Raw genomic sequence first — 23,589 nt, forward strand, 5'->3', positions numbered from 1 at the left:
TCTTTCAGCAGCCCCTACTCAAGACTAGGGAGAAAAACTGTAAGTAAGCACACATAGCACCATGTTCAAGTCAAAGGAAATCAAAAGGAACTGAAGAAAAAGAACTGGAAAACAAAGCACAATCAGAGAAAAGCAAGAATAGCCTAGGGCCTAAATACTCAAATTTAATCTGAAGCAAGTCTAACTCCTCATTTCAGAGAGCTGTATACAAAGGTCACAAAACAACAATTTATTTCCGTGCTCTATCTGGATGAGGATTTCTGATGTAAGCTTCAGGGTATACTTGAAACAACAAAGAGATTGTGGTCTACAGGAAGGGTGAATAAAAGAAGTATTCTTGAACTGCTCAAATAAAGTCTCTGTGCTATGGCTACAGCATATGGATCAAGGGTTGTGCTGGAGGTCTAGGGGACCAAGACTGCCAAAACACTTTCCACAGTGTTGCTGGCACATGGGCAATAGCTGCCACCTATTTCCTGCAAATAACTACTCAAGCTCCTTCCCTCTTAGACTCTGAGACATTCAGTGTGTTATCTTTTCATTCCTGTCCACCTGGAGATTTTGGTACATAGCTGACAAAAGCATAATAGCTTGTTTATGTCAGTTGTCCATAAAACCACCTATTTTTGTTTTATTATGTTTCTTTGTTGGTGTGGGTTGTTTGTTTGGTTTTTGGGTTTGTTTTGGTTTTTTGGGGAGGGAGAGATTAAGAGATGAATGAAAGCTGTTGCAGAACTGCATCAAAAGAAAACTGGGTCTATATCTATATTAATTTTTCATAATATTTTTAATAATAAATGCTGATATTTCTTATCAATAAAAATAAAAATATTTATGGATGGATCTGTACCATAATGTCTAATAAGGTTTGTATCCAAGTATGACATATTAGCAGTCCTCTTCTAGGGACTGTGCTTTTCCAGAAAAAGATTTCCCAAGTTTTGGAGAACTAAAGAAAGAAAATTTGATCACTATTTCCTAACTTGAATTTAAGGCCTGCAATAAGTAAAATTCAATAAACTAAAAGAAATATGTAAAACAAAGACAAAAGACTATTGCAAAGATTACTAAATAACCTGAAACCTAGGTAAAAACATTTAATATGACGAAAAAAATAAGCTTTGACAGGAAAAGTATTGCAACTGTCCTTACAGCATTCTATAGATTATAATGGCATATTACTGAGATCAGATACTGATCTTTGTCTTTTATATATCATTGCACCTACATACTACGACTACACATTGAAACTGCCTAGATAGAACAAGTGTGGCTCCATGTGCATTATTAACATCACTGAAGCACAAGAATTTTAAATAATTAGTAACGATGCCAAAACCATTTTTTCCCCATAGTTCAGTAGTTTCTGAAGCACGTCAGTTACATTGTTCATTACAGCTAAATCCTGTGCCTTCTCCATTTCAAAGCCAAATGCCTTTTTTAGTGTGGCACTCCCCCTTTGTATCCAGTTTCTACCTTTCCCCCCCCGCTAAATTTGGCAACAGCACAGTATCTTTATTGTAAGAATCACTATTTGAAATTATCTCAAGAGAGTTAATTATTCAGTACAGAATTTATTTACCAACTAATCTGCAAAGGGGCAATCTGGAAAAAAATGAACACTATTTTCTTTATAGATTTAAGGAAAAGAAACTATTTTAAATCATTTTATCAATCCATGTGGCCATTAACTGAATAGAAAACCACAAAAATATTTGACAATTAATGTCTAAACTGAGTATGACAAAGACAAAATACATACAGCAGGTTGTTTCCTAAAGTGAAACCCAAGATTTGCACTTGCTTACTGGAAAGTGTCCCAGCATGGCTCCAATTGCTCCCAGTTCACCACTGAACTCTCTCAAATGAATAACTTAGGGACATGGTGAGATTCTACCAATACATAATTTTAGGGTTGCTAACCAATTTCTTTATTTCATCACTACTATGCACTAGTTGTTCAATAATAATTATATCACTAAAAAGGACAAAAGAAATTCTGCTGAACTGACCACAGATTTAGTAAGTTATTAGAAGACATAACAAAGCAAAAACCTGCATTTAAACCAATCAAACACAAGAAAATTATTTTTCAATCTGGTTATCATTGATTTAGTACATTGAGGAAAGAACAATCTCAGCAAAGGAGACTGCTGGCTTAAGATTCAGCTTTGTTCATTAACAAAAAGCTTGATACTTTTTTTACATACACTAGGTATAATGGAGAAACAACAAACAAAAATAAATATCTTTTTCTCCATTAAGAGTTCATATCACTGATAAGATAAATATAACTCTTCACTGAGAAAGTTTACTCTCTGCTGTTTAAAATAGCAGTGGAAACAGGAAAAGGGTCTGAGAAGAAGCTGTCAGTAATAGGAGCACACAGTTCATGTTACTATAAGTTACATTTAGCCTATGCAAAGATGAAAAAAAAAGCAGTCATACCAGGCCAGTTTGAGAAGTCCATTGAATATAGCACACACTCAAAAAAACCCTTAACAAGTGATGAACAGCAACAGAATCTGCAAGGTAGAAAACCTCTGCTTTCCGTGTCCAACGAATTATCTAAACTGCAGTCATTTTGCTCTGTAGGAGAGTGCTTTTCAAAAGCATTATTGACAATATACTGACATTTTCCTATAAAGTAATTTTTTTCACTATGGGTTCATAGATTTGAAGACTAGAGGGTCTAATGCAATCTGACCTGCTGCAGAATATAACTGGAAAACAGCAGAATTATGGACAGTTATAATTCATGTTACCAAAAGAAGCTGCTGATGCACAGATATTCCTTAGTTAAAAAATGAAAATAATTTTATATGCATCTTTTGTGTTTCAATTTATTTATACCTTGCAACAATGATTGTAATGAAGAGATATACTGAGCTTGAAATCTAACCAATTCTGAAAAATTACTTATGAATAGTTTAATATTTTTGTCACAATCTCTCAAATCTTAAGGGTTTTTTTTCCTTCCTTTCCTTTATAGCAATATGAAACACCCAAGGCATTGAAAGAAAAAAGAATAACTGAGATCTTCATTCTTAGGCTATTGAGCAGCCTTTAAACACTGTGGCTGTACAGAATGGCTGTCACTGGTAAACAGAATGAAAGCATAAAGAAGAAAATATTTTATGTCCTTTGCCAGTTGTAACAACTTCACTTGTCAGTGTCAGGTATGACAGGTTAAGAAACTGGTGGGTGAGGTCATTGTACTGCATTAACAAAATCTTGCTGCAGAACTGGATGCAGCCCTGGTTTGAACATGGTTAGCACAGTCATAGGACTGCAAGCACAATGCTGTACATGCCAGTGCATGTACAAGCCAGCACCAGTAGAAGTAGAAGATGGTAAGACACAGTAGTGTGCAGAGCTAAACTGAGTACCTAGGCATTGTAATATTAGAAAACGCTGAAAGCATTAAAACTGTAGATTTCTGGGAGGGACAGGTTAAAAACAGCCCAATCCCAACATTGTCATTGGTTGGCCTGGAAGCGTCTTACCGTAGCTTCAAAGTTGTCAATATAAGACTTTTTTTCAATCATATGTTATCCTGAAAATTACTCCTACATCTCGCTAGACATTACTCCTACATTTCTCTAGAGTTTAAGTCCTTTACCAAGCTGTTTTCAAAGATAAGTACACGTTTTAAGCTTCATCTTTTAATAGTCCATCGGATTGGATTAATTTTTGTTGGAGTTGCAGCCCCATAATATACTTTACTTTGAATGTACCGGATAGCTAATTGTTGTGCATTTCATCTTACTTCATATGTTTTTAACTAATCTACACTTTTATCCATATAAAATTTAGTTTATTTAAACTTTTGTGCCAGTGTAAAACACGTTTTTACAATCCTAAATATTTTAAATGTGTCTTACTAAACAGTGAGCAGGTTTTCTGAGAGGCATGGTCGAGAAACTAGATAATATGGATTTAAACAGAGAGTACCTTTTTTTACACTGCTCCCTTTCTTCCACTAAACAGTATAAATTCCCACATAACAGGGATAAATAAATTATGAGGAGAAAGAGATGTTTTTTACAGGTCTACAAGACCATTCTGAAGGCACAATAACCATGCACTACATGCAAGGCTTTCTGATGCCTTCCAATTTGGGCTCAATTTTCAGTAAACCACATGAGTGGAATCACAGTTAAAAGCTCATTTAAGCTTTGTCTTATCTTGTGGTTACCCTTGCTTTTCATTATTGCATTGTTTTAAGCAAATATTTTTTTTTCTTCCCTAGGAAAAGGATTCAGTTAAAGTTCTCCGTTTGTCTATTACTTCTTGCTGAAAATGCTCTAACTTCTCTTCTGCTGCCTTCCAGAACAGGAGGTGTCTGACCTGAGTCTTATTCTTCAAGGAAGAATCACTTTATTAAAGTCTATCTTACCACACACATCCTTTGACAAAAGGCTCTGTTCTCACAAATAGTCGTGAATCTGTGAGAGCCTGGTCTAGGGAGAAAATTTGCGCAGTAGATGCAGAGTCAAATGAGGATAAGTTTAAAACGTTTCTTTTTTAAATGCTGAAGAACTTAAGGAGTTACAGGAACAGTTAAAACATCTACTAAGTTGCTGCCTAGAGGCTATCATTATGGAGTGAAGCTGGATAGGACAGAGTACACAGTAGAGAACAGTTGGAGCCAGCCTACTCAGATAGTAATTTATGCTTCATCTGTCCTTCTTTATCTTTTCTTGTAAAGCTGAATTCCTCTTAACATTTTCAGAGGCTTCTGAAAGCCATACTTCTTAAACAATGACCTTAGCAAGTTATAGCAACACTTTAACTAAATATGGAAAACCACTAATTATGTGTCATCTGAGACATTTTATGCATCCCTTAGATGGTCAGTAATGTGATGAGATGATTTAGCTAATAAGCACAAAATTAATGGTGGGATGGCAACTTAGAATATCTAGCTTAATGTGAAGTCTACCATTTATGCCAGTAGGATGTCAGATGTGGCTTATATGCATCATAAATCTATTAAGGTATTTATGGAAAATTATTCCTTATCACATATGTATCATCATGTGTAACAACAGCTTTTTTAAAAAAAGCCTACAGCTTACATAGGCAAAACAGAAAGCATGTACACAAATTAAGCTACATATAAACAAGTGTATGAAAAATACCTGTGAAGAAGGAAGGATCTATATTATTACGCAATATTATAGTTTCTGAAAAAAAAGGTATTAAAAGAGAAACCAGGAAAAGAAGCACTCAGAGCCTTCTGTTGTGTTCCTGGGGTGATGAAGAACAATGAAAATGTGCCTGAAAGACCTGTCAAGGCATGAAAGCCCTGGGAGAAAGAATGTTACCTTCCTTGGCATCTCGGAGACTAAGAAAAATAGGCAATAAGATTTCAACAGATAAGTGTTTTTTTGAAAACACACACACTCATAATCTCATTTTGTAGTTTGATACTTTTGGGGGGTAATTATTTCCAACTATTGCAACTCTATGATTTCATTTTGTTTTGTTTCATTTGGGTAAGCCTATTTTTCTTTTATCTAGAAATCACTTCCATATGATCAAACTGATTAAGGTCACTCTGTTCCTTTGGAAGTGTCAGATCAAACAGAATGAACTGAAAACTGTCAAGTGGTTTCCGCTAAGCACCAAGTGAATAATTCTTCATCACTGTGAAGCATGCATTATACCTTGCTATACAGAGTGGGAGTTAAGAGACCAGACTAAGCTGGTTAACACATCTAAAGAAATCAGTTTCTTGTAACGAGCAAAAAGCAACTTCCATGACTGAGCACTGAGAAGGGCATGCAAGAGCTTATTATTTGGAAAACAGGTCCTTCAGAAAGCCTTCACTAGTCAATTTTTATGAAAGTATTTATGTATATAACATTTATCACCTCTCAAATTGAGTTTTCATGATCAGTTTTTCACTAAATGAAAAAGGGAACAAATCATGGTATGCATGATGTGGAGGAGCACTTGCCTTGCATTTTAAAACGTTATACAATCTGTAAAATTTTGATGTGAGAAATAAACACTTACCATGAAGAGAAGATTCTTCAAAATTTAGTATGAAATAGTAACAAACCTAAGTCTAGTTTTGTTAGAAATCTACAGAAACAAATAAAAATATCTACAAGTATTGACCAGGGAGATGGATATACAGATTAGGGAATAAACTTCTAATACCTTGTTATTGCCATCAGAGCCTGAAGAAGAAGAGTAGGACATTTATGGAGAAATGGACTGACACATTCGGTCCCACTGATCAGTCAGGATGCAAAGTCAGCAGTGATTCTTCCCTAACCCCAAAAGCAGGATGCATATGGACAAGCCACCAGAAGTTTACTAAGTTGTTTGAGAATTTTTTGGCAGAGACTCCCATATTTGGATGATATACAGAAATGACTTTTTAGCTACATTGTACTAACTGAAAAAAACAGACAGTTCCCTTGCTGGAATGATTTAATCATCTCAAAATGTTTGTTTTATTCAATTTCCTTTGTTGTAAGTAGAAAATAGCTACTGCATTATTGAATTCAACTTCTTTCTTAAATAATCATCATATAATTATGAAGACTTACATTAGATTTAGAAATGGTATTTAGACTGATGGAAGGTACCCAAACTGAAGCCACAGAATTGTGATTAATCTGATAAACTAGACGAGTGAATATGTAAGTAATCCAGTCATTTCAGTTTTAAATTTATAGAAGTTTTCAAAGAACATAACAGAAACAAATCATTAATTTCTGTCTTTTCTTCAGAATGTAATTATTAATTAGAAGTGACTAGGTATTTTACTATTTATCTTTTCCCAAATGCCTGTTAATATTTTTTTTCTAGAATTTTGGTTACTTAAGCTATTAGAAGGAAAATAACTTAGGAATCTAATTTCTGTTCATGGACAATAGTATTTGTAATAATCAACCTACCTATAAAATATTTAAGAAAAACTTTTTTCAGCAGAAATATGACTTGTCTGTGCCTGTTTTTAAAGATGGGACATAAAATTAGTGAAATTATATTCTACTTTCTCTGAACATAAACAAGAATGCTATTAGCATTATTAAAGTACATCAGCTTTAATATACTGACGCTTTCATAGACTTCTATACTCACTGATGCAAAAGCATAATGTCAGATCTGGCAATTTAAGTCCCGAAATGTAAGAAATTCATTACCTACCTAATGAAGCATACAGGCAATGAATTTCAAAATTCTTAGTACCACATAACTTTGTGCTGCCATCACACATTCATATTTACTATGTATATTTTTAATGTCATCAGCCTACTAACTGCTACTGAGTTTAACCTGAGACTTGCTTTTCAAATATACCTGATTTGTTAATCTGAACGCTGATTTGTTTTTGTTTTGATTTAATAGATTCAGATCTGACTGTATGGGCAATACTGTAGGAAATCATAGAGTACCGAAATACCTATAAAATTAAACTGGATTTAAGATTTCTGCAACTGTGTGAATATCAGCCTCCAAGTTACTGAAGCAAAGTTTTATGTGCTGTTTATATTTCTATTTTCTTCTTCAAGAAGCAAAGTAATTTCCTCAAGAGAACTTCCACTCCCCACAAAAGTCATAAATCCAAAATTCAAAGACTGCAACTGTCTTTGATTCATTTTAAAATAGATAAACAGCAAATCTCTTCCTTCTGTTACTTGACATTACATATGACATGAGTTGTCAGAAAAGCAACATCTAAAAGCTAAGGTTTTGTTTTCTGTAACCCTCAAGGTCCAAATCCTTACCACTGTAATACTCAATAATTAAGCTGCACCAGCAAGGGTAAACTGGCACACTTTGTGCAATAGTCCATAAGCAACATGGTCGCTCCCATTTCTTGGTCTTAACTCAGACCATCACTGGGCTACAACTGCTCTCTACAGTATTCCATGACTGGGAATTATGAGCACAGGCTATAATGAAATTTTACTGTGCCTCTTCTGGCAATACCAAATCTGCACAGTGATTCAACTACTGTATCTCGATGGCATATGCCTCTTGCCGGAGGTCAGCTGGGGGACGACTCTAGAGCTCCATTCATTCATCTACAGAACAGTCTCAGAAAACAGGGTACTGGCAACAATACTGAGCTAATCTCAGTGGATGAAACAAAAAAACCCCATGCATGCCTTTTATTTTTGCTGTTGAAAGCAAAGAAAACTTCCAAATGAGCAAGAATTTATTTCAAAGCAAAGAAATAAAAGGGTTTCTATATTCAACTTTAAGCATAAATTGCAGGCATTTTCTATCTGAACTAACTTAGTATGTTTGTTATTTCACAACAAATAGAAAATATGTTTTCTTTACAAATTACCAATTTCATAATCACAGGATGATAGAATGGTTTGGGTTGGAAGGGACCTTAAAGATCACCTAGATCCAACCCCTTGCCATGGGCACGGACAGCCACTAGACCAGTTTGCTCAAAGCCCCATCCAGCCTGGCCTTGAACATTTCCAGGGAGGAGCCATTCACAACCTCTCTGGGTAACCTGCTCCAGCATCTCACCACCCTCCCTGTGAAGAGTTTTTTCTTTATATCTGATCTAAATCCACCCTCTTTATGTTAAAATTGCTGCCCCTTGTCCCGTCACTACAGGCCCTGGTAAAAAGTCTCTCTTCATCTGTTTTATAAGCCCCCTTTCTATATTGAAAGGCCACAATAAGGTCTCCCCAGAGCGTTCTCCTCTTCAGGCTGAACAATTCTGACTCACTCACTCTGTCTTCATGGGAGAGGTGTCCCAGCCTTGATGGCTCTCCCGCTGGACCTGCTTTAACAGGTCCATGTCTTTCTTGTACTGAGGACACCAGAGCTGGATGCAGTACTCAGTAATCTGGTGAAATATCAGATATATAGCTTCCTCCATGATATTTTTTCAGAGACAGCTGACTAGAAAATCCAGCACAGCTAGAAGCTTATTGACTCAAAAGAAAGGAACATTTACACAATAGATTACGTATTGTACTAGTGATTTGGGTAAAATAGTTACTTCTCTTACATTAATCTTCCCAAGAGAAGAAATGCATCAGATATTGCAAGACTGTAACTTAAAGACTGCATTTCTGGCCAAGAACAAAAAAAAAAAAAGCTGGGGGTTTTATTTAGATTTACAATTGTAGTCCCTCAGAAAAATTATATTAATATTGAACTATTTCCAAAGGCGAGTTAATTCCTCGGGGCTCTTGCTTCTACTTCAGACAGACATTTCCACGTCTTACACCTCATTCTGCCTCCCCTCTCACATTTTCACCTATTTTTTACATACTCCAGAAGATGCTATCAGTTTGATACTGGTTAATCCATACTTTTTAATGCAGAAAAAGACAGTCTGAGCTTCCCAACAGTTGAAATCCTCAATGGCCTGAAATTCAATATTCTAGGACTTAAAAATAAGCTGAAAAATGACCCAGAGATTCTTTTGTAAGCAGGTTCTTACAAATTTTTTTTTTTCTTCTTCTTTTAATGAATATTCTCCACTTTGTGACCGAGTAGTGTTGGGACTTTGTTGAAATAAACCCCAAGTAAATAGATAAATTGAACACTTAAAATGACCATATACACTTCAGATATCCAGCAGAGTCAACTAAGGAAGTAATATACGTTGCAGAAGAAATTTTTTTTTCTTTTAAATTTCTAAACATTCAAACATTTTGAGCATCCTCTGTGTAGCTATACTGCTCCACGTTTATTGTTTTTAACTAAGCACTGATTAGAAAATGAAGGGACTATCATAGAAATGCTGGTAGTTGAACTATTAAAGATGCATAACTCCGCAATGTAAGAAAAAAAACCCACTTTTTTTTTCTCCTATTTTTAATTTACAGGACTACTCCTTCAGGTCACCTGAACTGGGTCCCAAGCTATGAAACCTGGCATGACATATGCATGTACTTGTTTTTTAACAACCAAATAGATTAATAAATTAAAAAAAAAAATGCACAGCATACCAGATCTGTCAGTTCAATATTTTAGCTGACTAATAAAAGAACACAAAATATAATGTGCCAATTACATCAATCTTGACAAAAGGATAACTTGTCTTTTACTGTGTTCTTGGTTTAAGGAGGGGTTGAGTTTGTTTTGGGGTGTTTTGTTTTAATCAGACATATGTGCTTCTTTTTTTCATGTCTTTGGTACTCCAACACAGATCATAATATTCATGAGACCTAACTAGACTAAACTTAATCTACTTTAGACAAACCAACACAATTCAAAATCACTATTCTAATATGGCTGAAACTCAGAAAGCTTTGAACCTAACACATTACATAGACTGGATATCAGGAAGCATTTCTTTACAGAGCGGGTGATTAAACACTGGAACAGGCTTCCTAGAGAGGTGATCGATGCCCCAAGCCTGTCACTGTTTAAGAGGCATTTGGACAAGGCCATAAATAAAATGCTTTAACTTTTGGTCAGCTCTGAAGTGGTCAGGCAGTTGGACTAGAACATCTTTGTAGGTCCCTTCCAATTGAACTATTCTATTCTATTCTATTCTATTCTATTCTATTCTATTCTATTCTATTCTATTCTATTCTATTCTATTCTATTCTATTCTATTCTATTCTATTCTATCCTATCCTATCCTATTCTATCCTATCCTATCCTATCCTATCCTATCCTACCCTATTCTATTCTATTCTACTCTACTCTACTCTACTCTACTCTACTGCTGAATATGAGCCAGCAGTGTGCTCAGGTGGCCAAGAAGGCCAATGGCATCCTGGCTTGTATCAGGATTACTGTGGCCAACGGGAAAAGGAAATGATCTTGCCCTTGTACTTGGCACTGGTGAGGCTGCACCTTGAATACTGTGTTCAGTTTTGGGCCCCTCACTACAAAAAGGACATAGAGTTACTCAAACATATCCAGAGAAGGGCAACGAAGCTGGTGCAGGGTCTGGAGCACAGGTCGTACGAGAAGTGGCTGAGGGAACTGGGGTTGTTCAGTCTGGAGAAGAGGAGGCTGAGGGGAGACCTCATCCCCCTCTACAGCTACCTGAAAGGAAGCTGCAGAGAGCTGGGTTTGAGCCTCTTTAGCCTAGTAGAAAGGAACAGCACAAGAGGGTATGGCCTCAAGTTGAGCCAGGGAAAGTTCAGACTAGATATTAGGAAGCATTTCTTTCCAGAAGGGGTTGTTGGGCGTTGGAATAGGCTGCCCAGGGAGGTGGTGAAATCCCCATCCCTGGAGGTGTTTAAGAGTAGGGTCGATTTAGAGCTTAAGGATATGCTGTAGGTGGGAACTGTGCTAGGAGAATGGTTGGACTAGATGATCTACAGGGTCCTTTCCAACCTAGATGATTCTGTGATTCTGTGAATATCCTGCTTGCAGGAAAACACATAAAATGGAGCGAAGAAAGGTATCCAATGAGCAGATTAAACCATTACCATTGCCATCTTAATATAATGTTGCAGTGAAGAAAGTCAAGTGTCGAAAATGTAAAAATTCAGAGATAATAATACTGAAAATGTAATGAATATTCTGCAAAATTATTATATCTCTCTATCTGGAATACTGCACTCATTCTACACTTAAGAAGATAAAGCAGTCTGACACTTCCATGAAAAAATTCCATGGCATAGGTGTTTCCGATGCTATATGCAGGTTCCCATCCAATTAAAATATAATGAAATAAAATCTTTTCTAAATAGTCTGTTTCACATTCTAAGTTCCACCAAGCCCAGATGCCACCACTTTCTCACTATATCGACACTCCTTTGCTGTTACTCAGCTAGGGATTGTCCAGGTCACCCTCTGATGAGTCATTCTCTCACCTATCACGCAATAGGCCTGCTGATAAGAAAGATGAAATATGAGCAGCTAATCTCCAGAACTTTTACTCTATTTCCCCTTTCCTCCCTTTCTGACCCGATAAAGGCTGGCATAATCCTATGAGCATTCCTATCCACTAAAAAACAGATTGAAAAGCCTCAGAGCCATCATTTTCATATGCTTATGGTCCTGAAAACAGTAATAAAATTATTTGAATTATTTACAGTATTTCATAAGTCACCATAATGATGATTTGGTATACATAACAAAATGAAACCACCAGCTGGTGCAACTACTCACCAAAGTTTTAGGACCTCTCTCACACAGGCTAAGCCAGTATTTACTCAGGTTGGACTTGAAAAGGAGATTTGGGCTGTGCAAAATATTGGTTGGTTGTTGGTTTATTCCCAACTCAAGAAAAACTAAACCCATGATAAATGTATATTGATGATAGCCAAAGTAAAATCCATAGGCCAAACATATTCCTGGGGGCTTAACCAGACTGTCTGAGAACAACTGCAGGTTGCAATATATGGTCTTTGTGTATTATATTCATTTTAGAAAAAAAGATGGGACACAATGTACACCAAAATCTGCACTTGCCTGATATCACTGATTATGTGGCATCTAAATTTAGCTTTTAATCTCTTCAGAGTAGGACCTTTGTTTCCTGTTTGCTCTGTAATTACTACAGAAAACTATGGTCTGGCACAAATGAATATATGTGGTTCTGAAACAGTTTTAAAAATAACTGAACATGAAATGTTGCCCATCAAACTCAGGATGAAATGTCAGTGGACAAGTAAGTTGATCACATTTTGAAAACTCTGTTTCTGAACAATTCCTTTTTTGTTATTTCCATTTATTTTCAGTTTGACTCATTTGTCACAACACAGCTAGCATAGCTCTTCTGTTTGTATCATCATGGATAAAAATAAAATTAAATTTATATTTTTACTGTTTATATGTCTGCTTCTAGTTAAATTTACAATGTTCTGTGCAAGCTATTATTCCTAACAGAGTATTACCTTGAAACACTGGCCAAAACAGCATAGACATAGGTTTGGAATATTCAAATAAAACAGATTAAAAAATATTAGTCTTCTGAACAGATATTGAAGACAAATGATGGGAGCTAAGATATATTTTCCCACCTTATCTTGGTAAAGAATTGAATATTAAATTAATATTTAAACGAATTAAAAGACTTTTCTAGAATTACAATGCAAGTCTGAAGCAGATTGGGATATTAAATCGAGGTCATCCTCACCTCTGATGGTACAAGAAGTTTGGTCTTACTGTACTTTCATTGATCCCTAAAGGAAAAAAAAAATTCCATATGCTATCACACAACTGACTTTAGGCATAAGGAGTAAGTTGGTGCTTAGTGTTTGGGAGGGGGCTTCCACTAGGAAGAAAAAAGACCAATGGCAAGTATTCCTCATATACAATCACATATTTGCAAGGAAGTAATAAAAATAATCCTCCTTTCTTTGTTGTAGCAGCCCGCTTTACCAGTAGGCTGCCTCAGTCTTTGCAAGCATTCTCTCTCTACTTTCTATCACGCATATGAGGGTTTCTCTTGATATCCTGGAATTTTTTGTTACCCTTATCTTGCCTCTTCTTTCACTGATTGAAAGCACAGATGCAACTAAATTAATCCCTAGTCCAAGTGTTTATATTAGCATTTGGATGCTAGGTCCTGTTTCAGCTAAATGAAAACATGATTACTCATTCCCCAACCGTCTCTAAGGACAAAGCATTTCCATCACTTTCAAAGCATTCTGTGACTTCTCACTGATAAGTCACCCTGTGTGGGTAGGTATCAGAGCACAGCACTTTCACTGCTGATGGCAGCATCCCTCTTGGTCCTCTCTGAGATGTTTCCAGCATGCAGTACTGGAAGCACAGGCAGTGTTTCTGAGCAGAAAGCAGACAGGCAGAGGCACAGACCTGCTCCATTTCTGCTGCAGCAAGCAGCTCTAGGTTTAATAAACTTAAGAATTCAGAGGTACATCAAATGGTATCTGAGAAGCTGATAAGATCAAGTCTAAGAGAAGTAGTTAACATTAAAAAATAAAGAAAATTATTTGGCTATTTTTTTACCAGATCTCACACATTACAACCAGAAAAATAATGGGACACTTCCTGTATAAAGCTGTGAAAACACGAACACCACTTCTGAAGAGGCCTGCACAACCATCTCTGAATCCAATACAGGTTTTCAGCATTAGCTACACTACAGATAGAACTACGACAGCAATTTTCACAAGACAAATCCTTGTCTTGGAGAGACAAGACAAGACAAGAGGAGGTAAGCAGAAGGGCACAGCCAGAGTGAAAGACTAGTGCAATGACATGGTGTAAACAGAACAAGGGAAGAAGCAACACAGAAATGAGCTAAACCAGTTACACGAAACAGCATTTTCTACAAGGCAGACAGGGGGAGGAGAACAGGAAATGAAGGAAGTACAGGAAGGCAAATGAAAATACACCTCTAGGAGTCCTGTGGTCTTCAGGAAAGAGTCTGTGAACTCTGCTCATGCCACACACCACCTGGGAGCCTGGCAGCTGTCTGACCTATGGCCTCAGCTCAGGCAGCACCGGCAGCGCACCCCCAGCTGCCTGGGCAGGAGGTGGCCACGAGCTGCCTTGTGCTGGGGGCAGCTGGTTCCAGCCAGCTCTGAGAGCCATGGGGGCACATGCCAGAGCGCCCACCAAAGAGAGGAGCCAGTAGTGCCTCTGCCTGAATGTGCTGCAGACACAACAGCGGCAGGCACAGTGGGAGGCTGGTGAGGAAACACAAAAGGAGAGATGCAAGGAGAAGCATGAAGAGACGTGTTTGGAGAAACAAAATGGAGGAGACACGTAAAAGGGGACACATCTGGAGGCACACACATGGAAGGAGGCACTCACGGCACGTCCTGCCATTCCAAGCAAACCCCCTCAGCCAAGAGCCTAGACAGCTTTTAGTCTCAGAGGTAGCTGAGCTGTCTTCATAATGCAGCACTGTATCTTTAAAATGGTTTTCACAGTTGTAAATACGAAAGGTTGGGTTTTCAGTGTTTTTACAGATAATTAAAATCACCCATAAAATACACAGAAGTACAAACATGAAAATGCAACAAGTATGTGTAACTGTGAAAAATGGTTTTGATACAGATGGCAGCAGATGTGCAACAGCACAGCTCCTGGCAACTTGTGTACTTCACTGGGATTGTTAAAGTAAAAAAAAGAAAGCTCCTTCAAATGGATATATGCATACAGATTTCTATAAGTATTAAAGATTTGCACAGACTTTAGGAAGATAGTCACATAAAACCAGACTTTTAAACTATGACTCCCCTTGAGCATAAAGAAGGAAAAAATGACCCCAACAACACTATTAATAGGACTTACCATAGTAGGGGAGCAGATAGTAGTACTTAGGGAAAGGAATTGCCTGCTGACAGCCAGAAAACAAGACTTTCTGTCATTTCATCTCTGCTCATGCCTCTGGGCAACACTTACTTTCACATAATTGGTGACTGGGTAGGTTGAAAGTTGGGGGAGGTTGAAGTTTTAAACGCTTTGGCCCTTCTACTAAAATCACATCTATCACCTCAGCCTCCAAACATTTTAAGAAGAGCAGAGCAAACTGCAGAATATTAAGTAGGCTTCAATTTTCTTGGCACTATAAATTAGGAGCATTTTTTTCTGTATTCTGACTGACCACCTCTATTGATTAACTCAGTCCCTAAATGATAACCATTAGAGGTTAAAAAAAGACACAAAGCAGACTCAAACACAAGCTCTCCCACAATGCCATACCATATCCTTCCCTAGGCTAAAGTGGCAAGTATGTTCTCCTTCTGCCAGCTGACGGTACATCCCAAATCTTTCAACCAGTTAACTTCATGTACCTATGGCTACATCAGACAATAATGCATAACCTGTTAGGGTGAAGCATCTCCTTACCAAACCATGTTTTCATTATTCAGGGAGGTGTGTGTGTGATTAAATTTTCTGGCCTAGTTGAAATTATTTAAAGGCTTTAAAAAAAAAAAAAATTATTTCCATATCACTGTTTCTGAAAGGTTTCTTCCTGCAGCACATCTCCTCACTGGACTTTATCTTTGTTGTTCACAGGCTCACAATTAGCAGAGAACTCACTTTATGGTCATAATTTCCTGACAAGAGATTTGGTCAAACATTCTGCTGTCCTTGTTTTTTTGGAGGACAGACAACAAAATTTTACTAACAATTATGATTTGAGCAAAATCAAGTGCCTCATTTCAATACAGCAATCCAGGGTGCCTGTTCTCCAACACAGACTGTTTTCCAGGAATATAAAATTTAGGAGACTGTTCTTGTCTATTTAGAAGTACCTGGTCTAGAACTAGACAGCTGTGTTCTACCTGAATTATCACACAACAGAGAGTTTAGTAATTATTTAACTCTTTTCACAGGATTGAGAATGTAAGTGAGCTTTGAGCAAGATACTGGCTATGATATCACCTATTACACTTAGCAGCTCTGGGGCTACCTAAAAATCTGTGTCACTTTTACTCAAGAATATAACCAGAAATGGAGGAAGGTCACCCTGTAGTCTCACAGCCTTTTTGGGAGCATTATGACACCTGAAGTAGGCAGTTTAGATCTTGCCCTTTGCCACAGAGCCATATGTTTCTAGTATATCTAGCCTGAGAAGTGATACATAACTGTAATTCCCTGATCATTCAAACATATCTGGAGCTTGTTATTTCCCATTCTTAATTCTCCCTAGTGTTCCAATATAAGTTCTTATTCCTTCTTAAAATGTCCCATAATTTTCTTACAAATACTGTAGCAGGAAACCTGTGCAAAGGAACTGGTTTCAAATGAGGTACTTCACACAGTAACATGCTGTCCCTTTTAGAGCTACAGTTTTGTCTTGCTATTGACACTTTTTAAACAGCAAATGGTTTCTCCTTCCCTTAATTTCCATGGTATAGAGTTCTCATAGGAAAAACAAGGTTTCTGATGTGAAGAAGTACATCAGGGTAATTCGCATCTTTATGATATAGGAAAAATATTACTCAGGCTCTTGAGAAGTTCTTGAAATACATGGAAAACAGATAAAAGCATACTGGGGTTTATTCAATAATACAGCTTAAAAATAGCAACAAGATAACCGGGTAAACTCTTACACTTACACTGGTTTTCTCTTACACTTTTCTTTCACAGTCTTGGTAACTAGGATTTTTACTACTGGATGACAAATTCCAGATTGTATGAATTCTGGTTTTTGAGTGGTAAATTATTTGCATTCAATAGCTCTAAGAGAAATACACTTGGATGGCAGTACAATGGAGACGGCTATTTTATTAAAATGTCGAGAACAACAGTACAGCTGTAATTCACTTGGAGTTTCCATACATTTTGCTGTGAAAATGACAAGTTGATGATTTTGCCATAAAACTGTCAAATACAGCAAACTATTCGATAAAGACATTTTTATGGAGTGGCACAGAGACACTGAGACTCTTTTCAGATTAATTCAAACAAAGCTCTCCTAACAACCACTTATAACATATAGCTTTTCTTTAAAAAGATCCCCAACAACAACAAAGACAAAACCACAAAATCAAAATAACTCTTCTGAAGACATCCTCCATAAATTATTCATACATGTGTGGACTGTGTTTTAAAAACTGCTTATAAATTAAATGCTTATATTTATTGCTATTATTTATGTATTTAATGTATTAGAACTTAACTTCTCAAGTGATATTTTGAGAATTCACTACATTTCACACAACTGCTGAAGAAAGATGTAAGTTACTTTGGCTTCTTATAATCTTGAAAGAGATATTCTTTGGTCAGTAAGATTATTTCTTCATAGAGTTCTATAAATATTAATCTTCATACTTCCTCTATCACTTACACAGCCAGAAAACACATTACAAAATTGGGATGTAAATCACTAGAAAAGTAAAACTGCAGAAGGGTTTACTCACCGTTTTCTTTTGCATGTGTGTGAGTGAACACAGCAGTAGGAAGCCCTGCTATTTAAAGTTCCTTGCATTTCCAGGATCTAGCAAGATCTAACATAGTCTTTGTAATTATTTTGGCATTTCTGATTTTACGACTGTAAATTTGTTTTTATTATCTCTCAGTATATTTCTATATTGACTTGTTACTGGCTTTATGTATTCTATACATAGGAACTGATGGAAAATAAAAGTAATTTTCAAAGTTTAATCACTATTATATTCAAAGTTGCTTATAAACTCATTCAATTTAAAGAAACAACATTTTCAACAGCAGTAAAGCAAAGTGTTTTAGAGCTGTGATGCATTATGTAGACAAAAACGTTATTGTATAGCATATGGTTCTATTAGAATAGAATGCTTTACTGAGGTCGTTAAAAGAGCAGAGAGATATCTGACTTTTTGCCACAACTTTTCCACAAGACTAAATGTAATTATTATTCTTAAGTATTCTCTACTGCATAAGTTGTAAACAAACTATGCTCTACACAGAATAAACAGATTTAAATATAACATTATGTAAACATAACACAAGCTTTATTTTATAGATCCATGGTCTTTTTATGTAGTGTAGATCCTACAATTAATACAGATAATGAAATAAGGGTGAGGAAAAAAGGTTCAAAGGAAATAATTCAAATGTATGAGCTTATCTTTAAATTCTAAAGAAAGACTAAATCTATGCAATACTACAAAAATTCTGTTGAAAAACAGAATCGTGATCATTGACTTTTTTTTGCAGTTCACAGAGATTCTCTAACAAATGCCTTTTGATTTGCTTGATTTTGTATAAAACATTTACCTTGTTTGTTTTTATAAATACTTTAAATGGCAATAATGTTTTCTAAATATAATTCAAAGTTAGATTTTAATGAGCATAATATACAAGCAGAATGACTTAAGAGTTACCAACGTGAGCAGAGAAACCAGAACCTTCAGGTTTTAAATTCCAGTTGATGGCATTCTGACCCATGCTGTGATGGAGAAGGCAGCTACCTAGTAGCGTAGCTACAAGTCTCATTTAGTATTTATAATATATAGTTCAGTGATACTGACCATATGATTGTGTTGGATTTTTTACTAACACCTTAGTAGCAAAAGACAATGAACAATATATTTATATACAAATTAGCTCATCTTCTCAGCTTTTTACTTCTCAAAGTGTGAGATACAAAGAATGCTTCAGCTCAGGGAAGAGGTAGTGCACTAGATACAATTGAGTCTATCAGCTCCAATGTGACAGACTGGCACAGCACAGCCCTGCACCCCTTTCCTTTCATAATGGGATCCAGTGCATTTGGCACCTGATAGTGTGATGTTACAGAAGGCTGCATGTCAGAGTGGTACATAGCTGCTGCAGAGGAGCATGAACGGCACAGTGCTGATGCTCAGGTCATGAAACTGGATGGACTGAATGAGCACTAATAACTGCTAAGACATAACCATGGTAACCTATCTGTATTCATGAAGAGGGAAAAAACACAGGAAAGAGGAAACAGTTCCTGAGTGAGGTAGTCAGGAAGGACTTCCAGTAGGACTCTGGAGCAAGGTCCAAGTATAACAGAGGGGATGCTCTCTAAGGCTGTGGAGAACGTGCAGGCCTTCGCAAGTGAAGCAGGTTCTCTAGACCAGGGCTCAGCTCTGGCTTCAAGCAAGATTCACAGGGATGAGTCTGGGGACAACACCCTGGGTGCAGTAGGCTGGGCTCAGTATGTGCTGGACTGCAAGGGAAAACAACTGCACTAGGTACAGCACAGCAGGCTTCAGAGGGGCTGTGTCAAGAGAGCACACAGCTACACAGCACCCCAGTGGTGCTGGGGATAAGGCGGGTCTTCCTATGTCCAGGACAGCAAGGCACTTGTGAACAGGTGGGAGGCATCAACTACCCCCATGGTACCTGCAGCACAAACAAGTGGGTCCTGCTATAAAGTTATTTAGCGGGCCTAATTAAAACCAAACACAGTGTTTTCCATCTTCTTCATACAGGGGAAAAAACCCCATGCAATTAAAAATATAAAAAATTACTGTTGATTTTTTAAAGAAGTACTTCCGGTGATGCTATGCCACATTTGGCATATATTCAGGAAAACCTTCTGTCACGTTGTAAAGTCCCAGCATTTTTTCCCCCCTGGAAATATCATGATATCCTTAAAATTCAGAAGTAATAAATACCTCTCAAATAGTGTTTAGTACTACCTACAATTGTACAAATATAAACTAAGCGTGAAAAAAACCTTCATGAATCTAGCTTGCTGCCTCAGAAGACTGGATCAAAAATGGCCCTGGTCATACTTTATCTCCCTCCATTGCAGAAACACAGAACCTGTATATTTATGACAATAAATATTTTGTTTACTTCAAAATTATTTCATTATCAACAACAAGATGATGTTAGAAGGACAGCAAGATGTACCTGAAAGTACAGAAAGGGACGTGACCTGTAACCACTGCATCCTAAGTTGCACTTTTGCAGTCAAGGATATTGACAATTTCAGCATAGAAAAATGCTAAAGCACAGCAAAAATGAATCTTGTATACTTTGTTCAAAACCAGCTAATCATTTTGGGAATCCTTACAGATAAAAACTAAGAAATCATCATATACAATATATTCACCACACTGCTAGCCACAGATGCAAGCTGCAATATAGTTGGGTTAACAAATAATTAATTTGATTTGCAGTCTGATAGCTCACTTTTTTTTTTTTTTTTTTTTTTCCCCCCCTGTATTGGAAAGAAACATTTATCTTATTATCATATACCTTAGAAGGTAATTTCACTTAAAGTTCAGTTTTCTAACAGAACAAAATGTAGTTATGCACGGAATTCACATGAAGAGATATAGGAATTATGCTTGCTTTTCATGTAAAGTCTACAAGTCTTATCTTCACAAAACTTGTCTCAGAATTAAAAACTAAAAAATGCTAGAAAATACTGATGGGAGTGCTACATATGTTAGCTTTGAATAAGTAATGTAAAGTTAAGATATATATGTACACATTTCATCTGAATTCAACTGAGTATGTAATTCTAAAATTAATTTGTGTGCCAAAGAGGAATAGGTTCTTATGCAATGCATAAGCACTATCTATTTCTTTTCAAACTTCAGATAAAACAAATACAGCTTCTCACTCTCTCAGTAATGTGTGTCAAGGCAGGAAAGGGAACGCAGTTTAACAATGTTATTTCACATAGTATATAGTCAAAACAATGTCTGTACGTGCTACTAAGAACAAAGCAATCCAAACACGCAATGTGATTTTGAAAGTACTTACCTAATGGAATAAAAATAAAGAGGTAATATGTGTGTGTGTGTGTGTATATATATATATATATATATATATATATATAAAAAAACCTATGGAAATAGAGTAGTTTAGCCCTACATATACACCTTCACAGTCATCAGTTTCTGGGACAGCCCAGAAACTCCAGCCCAAGATGTACAGAACAGTTTGCATCCACCTAAAATGATTTGGCCACATGCAAAGCAGTTGGCCTGGGTCTTCCCTAAGCTCCAAAGGGGACCTCTAAGACCATAAGAAAAATATTTCTTTTTTAGATTTTAGTCCTCAGTAATTAAAATAATAACTGAAGATATATAACAGTCCACCACAGAGGACTGCTTTTATAGCATGATCTTGAGAACATGTTTTATCTTATAAGGACATGCAAGCATCCAAGAGTGACAGGACTATGTCTTCTATAGACTTCTAAAACTTAATCTACTAATTTTTCCACCCTCGACACAGCTAGTTGGTTAATCTTGGAAAGGGAAACAAGAACTGAAGAACTAATACAGAGTAATACAGAGCATCATCAGACTTGTGCTTCAACTGAGGGGAGATGAAAGAAGAGGCTGCAGTTGTACTATGGGGTATGGAGGTGAAAACTTCTTACAAGCTTATGGCTACACTCTGTGAATTCTTTCTTTTTGCTCCTTGTTTAAGAATAAATGTATTTCTTTATCTACAGTGACCACATTTTATATTTTCTACAATGTGCTTCCACTATGAAGACAAGCAATACGAAATTAAGGTGAAAAATTTGAAATATATGATCACTTTCACTTTTACTTCTTCTGTATGTAATCTGGAAAACCTGTGTGAGAACTGCCTCCTAACAGAACTTTCCTTCTCATGGCAAAGGCATAAAGTGTCTGAAAAATGCTATGAGTATCAGGTATGACAATGCTTTCCACAATTGCTGAAACATCATATGATAGCAGAATCACCACTTACTGCGGTCAGTAATTATTGTTCTGGCCTCTTGATTGCTTGTCTTGTTTTTTAGATTTTGTGCTGCAGTTATTAGTTCATCCAGCTGGGGACGTCTTTGCTCCAGATCCTGTAGTATTGCCTAGTTGCACACAAATACAAAAATAAAACAAAGAAAAAAGCATGTAGAGCTGTTGAAAAGACTGTGTATAAGGACTTTTTTTTTTGGGTGTCAGCTTGATTTAAAACAGAAAAGTTCTCTGTTGTTTCAAATAATACGAAGAATTTGGTCTGGATCTTACAAAAATTGTTGTTAGACTTAACCTAAAAATACCAAGTATAACTTGTACTTATTTTAAATGTACCTATAAAACTAGATATAAAATGACAATCATTCTTCATCTTTTAACCCATCAAATTAAGCAAGGGTAAACTATTTTCCTCTATAAAGCTATAGAAGGATACTCTTCTTCTATATTCTCTTAGATTTTACAGTGTATTTTAGAAAAGATACACGGGGTTTACATTCTTACCAGATAAGGCAGGATTTTCCTAGGAACTCATGAAGTCTAATTAGTAATGTTTGTTTCTTAATATTTTATGAATACTTAATTACTATCTATTGGCTTAAAGCCACTGTAAGACTGTTAATCTTGCTTTTTCTGTCCTGACACCTTACCTAGCAGAAAAGTAATTAACACTTGCAGTAATTTATATGTTAGTCAAGCAGATACATAAAATCCAGGCAATCTGACTAGAAAAAAAGAAGTAGATTTAGAGTTTCTCACAGGGAAAAAGATGGGCTTCAAACTAATGACTTGAGATCTTTAGGAGGTAATAAAAACTAAAATACAATAGATTTAGATACAATGAAAATGAGAATTCAAGGAAAGTAAAGCATATAAGATTTATGCATATATTAGTTTAATTTATTTTGAAGGATTAGGGAAGAGCAAACAAGGAATCAGTTCAATGCTTTCCCAGATAAGAAGCATCCAAGCATGTATTTAAAAGCCATTGACCAAATCTAGCAAATTCAAGTCCTTATCATCTAGCTTCTAAAAAAGATGCTCATTAGATATCCTAGTTTTAGGAATTGGAAGTAGCAATATTTATTACCAAATTAAGGACAAATAACTTTTTTTCTGCCCACAATTTTGAGTCACCAGAACAGAAAAGTTTGCTTGTCAGACAGCTAGTAGGTACAGTTTATCAGGTATAAGGCTGACAACAAATGTTAGGGGAGGATTTTTATTTTTCAGGCTTTTTATGTGGACAGTGGTTAGATCATCTATTAGCATGCTCACCTGGCTGTTAACTATGTGTCTTGAGTATTTACTGTCTTAAAAGTCTTTTTTCCCCCCTTCCCTTATAATGCTTTTATTCTAAATAAACATTTATTTTACCAAGTTGTCACTCACCGCCTGTACTGGATAGAAAACACCTGCAGAGTCTGATCTTAAATTTGGCCCTCCAACATGGGATTAGATTTGCATGATTTCAATAATTTGAAGGTGACAAGTAAAGGTCTAATATAATTTTCTGGTCAATAAGCTTAAGAAAAGAGCACATCACTTCCAGGAA

The 23,589-nt window shown here is 36.3% G+C and overlaps 1 protein-coding gene across 13 annotated transcripts in view; it reads right to left on the reverse strand.

Annotated features, from left to right (window-relative positions):
• The window catches only part of DMD (dystrophin), a 1,208,820-nt gene that overhangs the window by 287,945 nt on the left and 897,286 nt on the right, over positions 1-23,589 (reverse strand). For all 13 annotated transcript variants that reach the window (XM_026858158.1, XM_026858211.1, XM_026858140.1 and 10 more), the window contains one exon: positions 22,030-22,147. In XM_026858158.1, coding sequence (XP_026713959.1) covers positions 22,030-22,147 — 118 coding nt within the window. The remainder of the gene's footprint in view (positions 1-22,029; positions 22,148-23,589) is intronic.

Source organism: Athene cunicularia (genome assembly GCF_003259725.1).
Source record: "Athene cunicularia isolate RWA chromosome 1 unlocalized genomic scaffold, athCun1 chr1_part1, whole genome shotgun sequence".
Classification (NCBI taxonomy): Eukaryota; Metazoa; Chordata; class Aves; order Strigiformes; family Strigidae; genus Athene; species Athene cunicularia.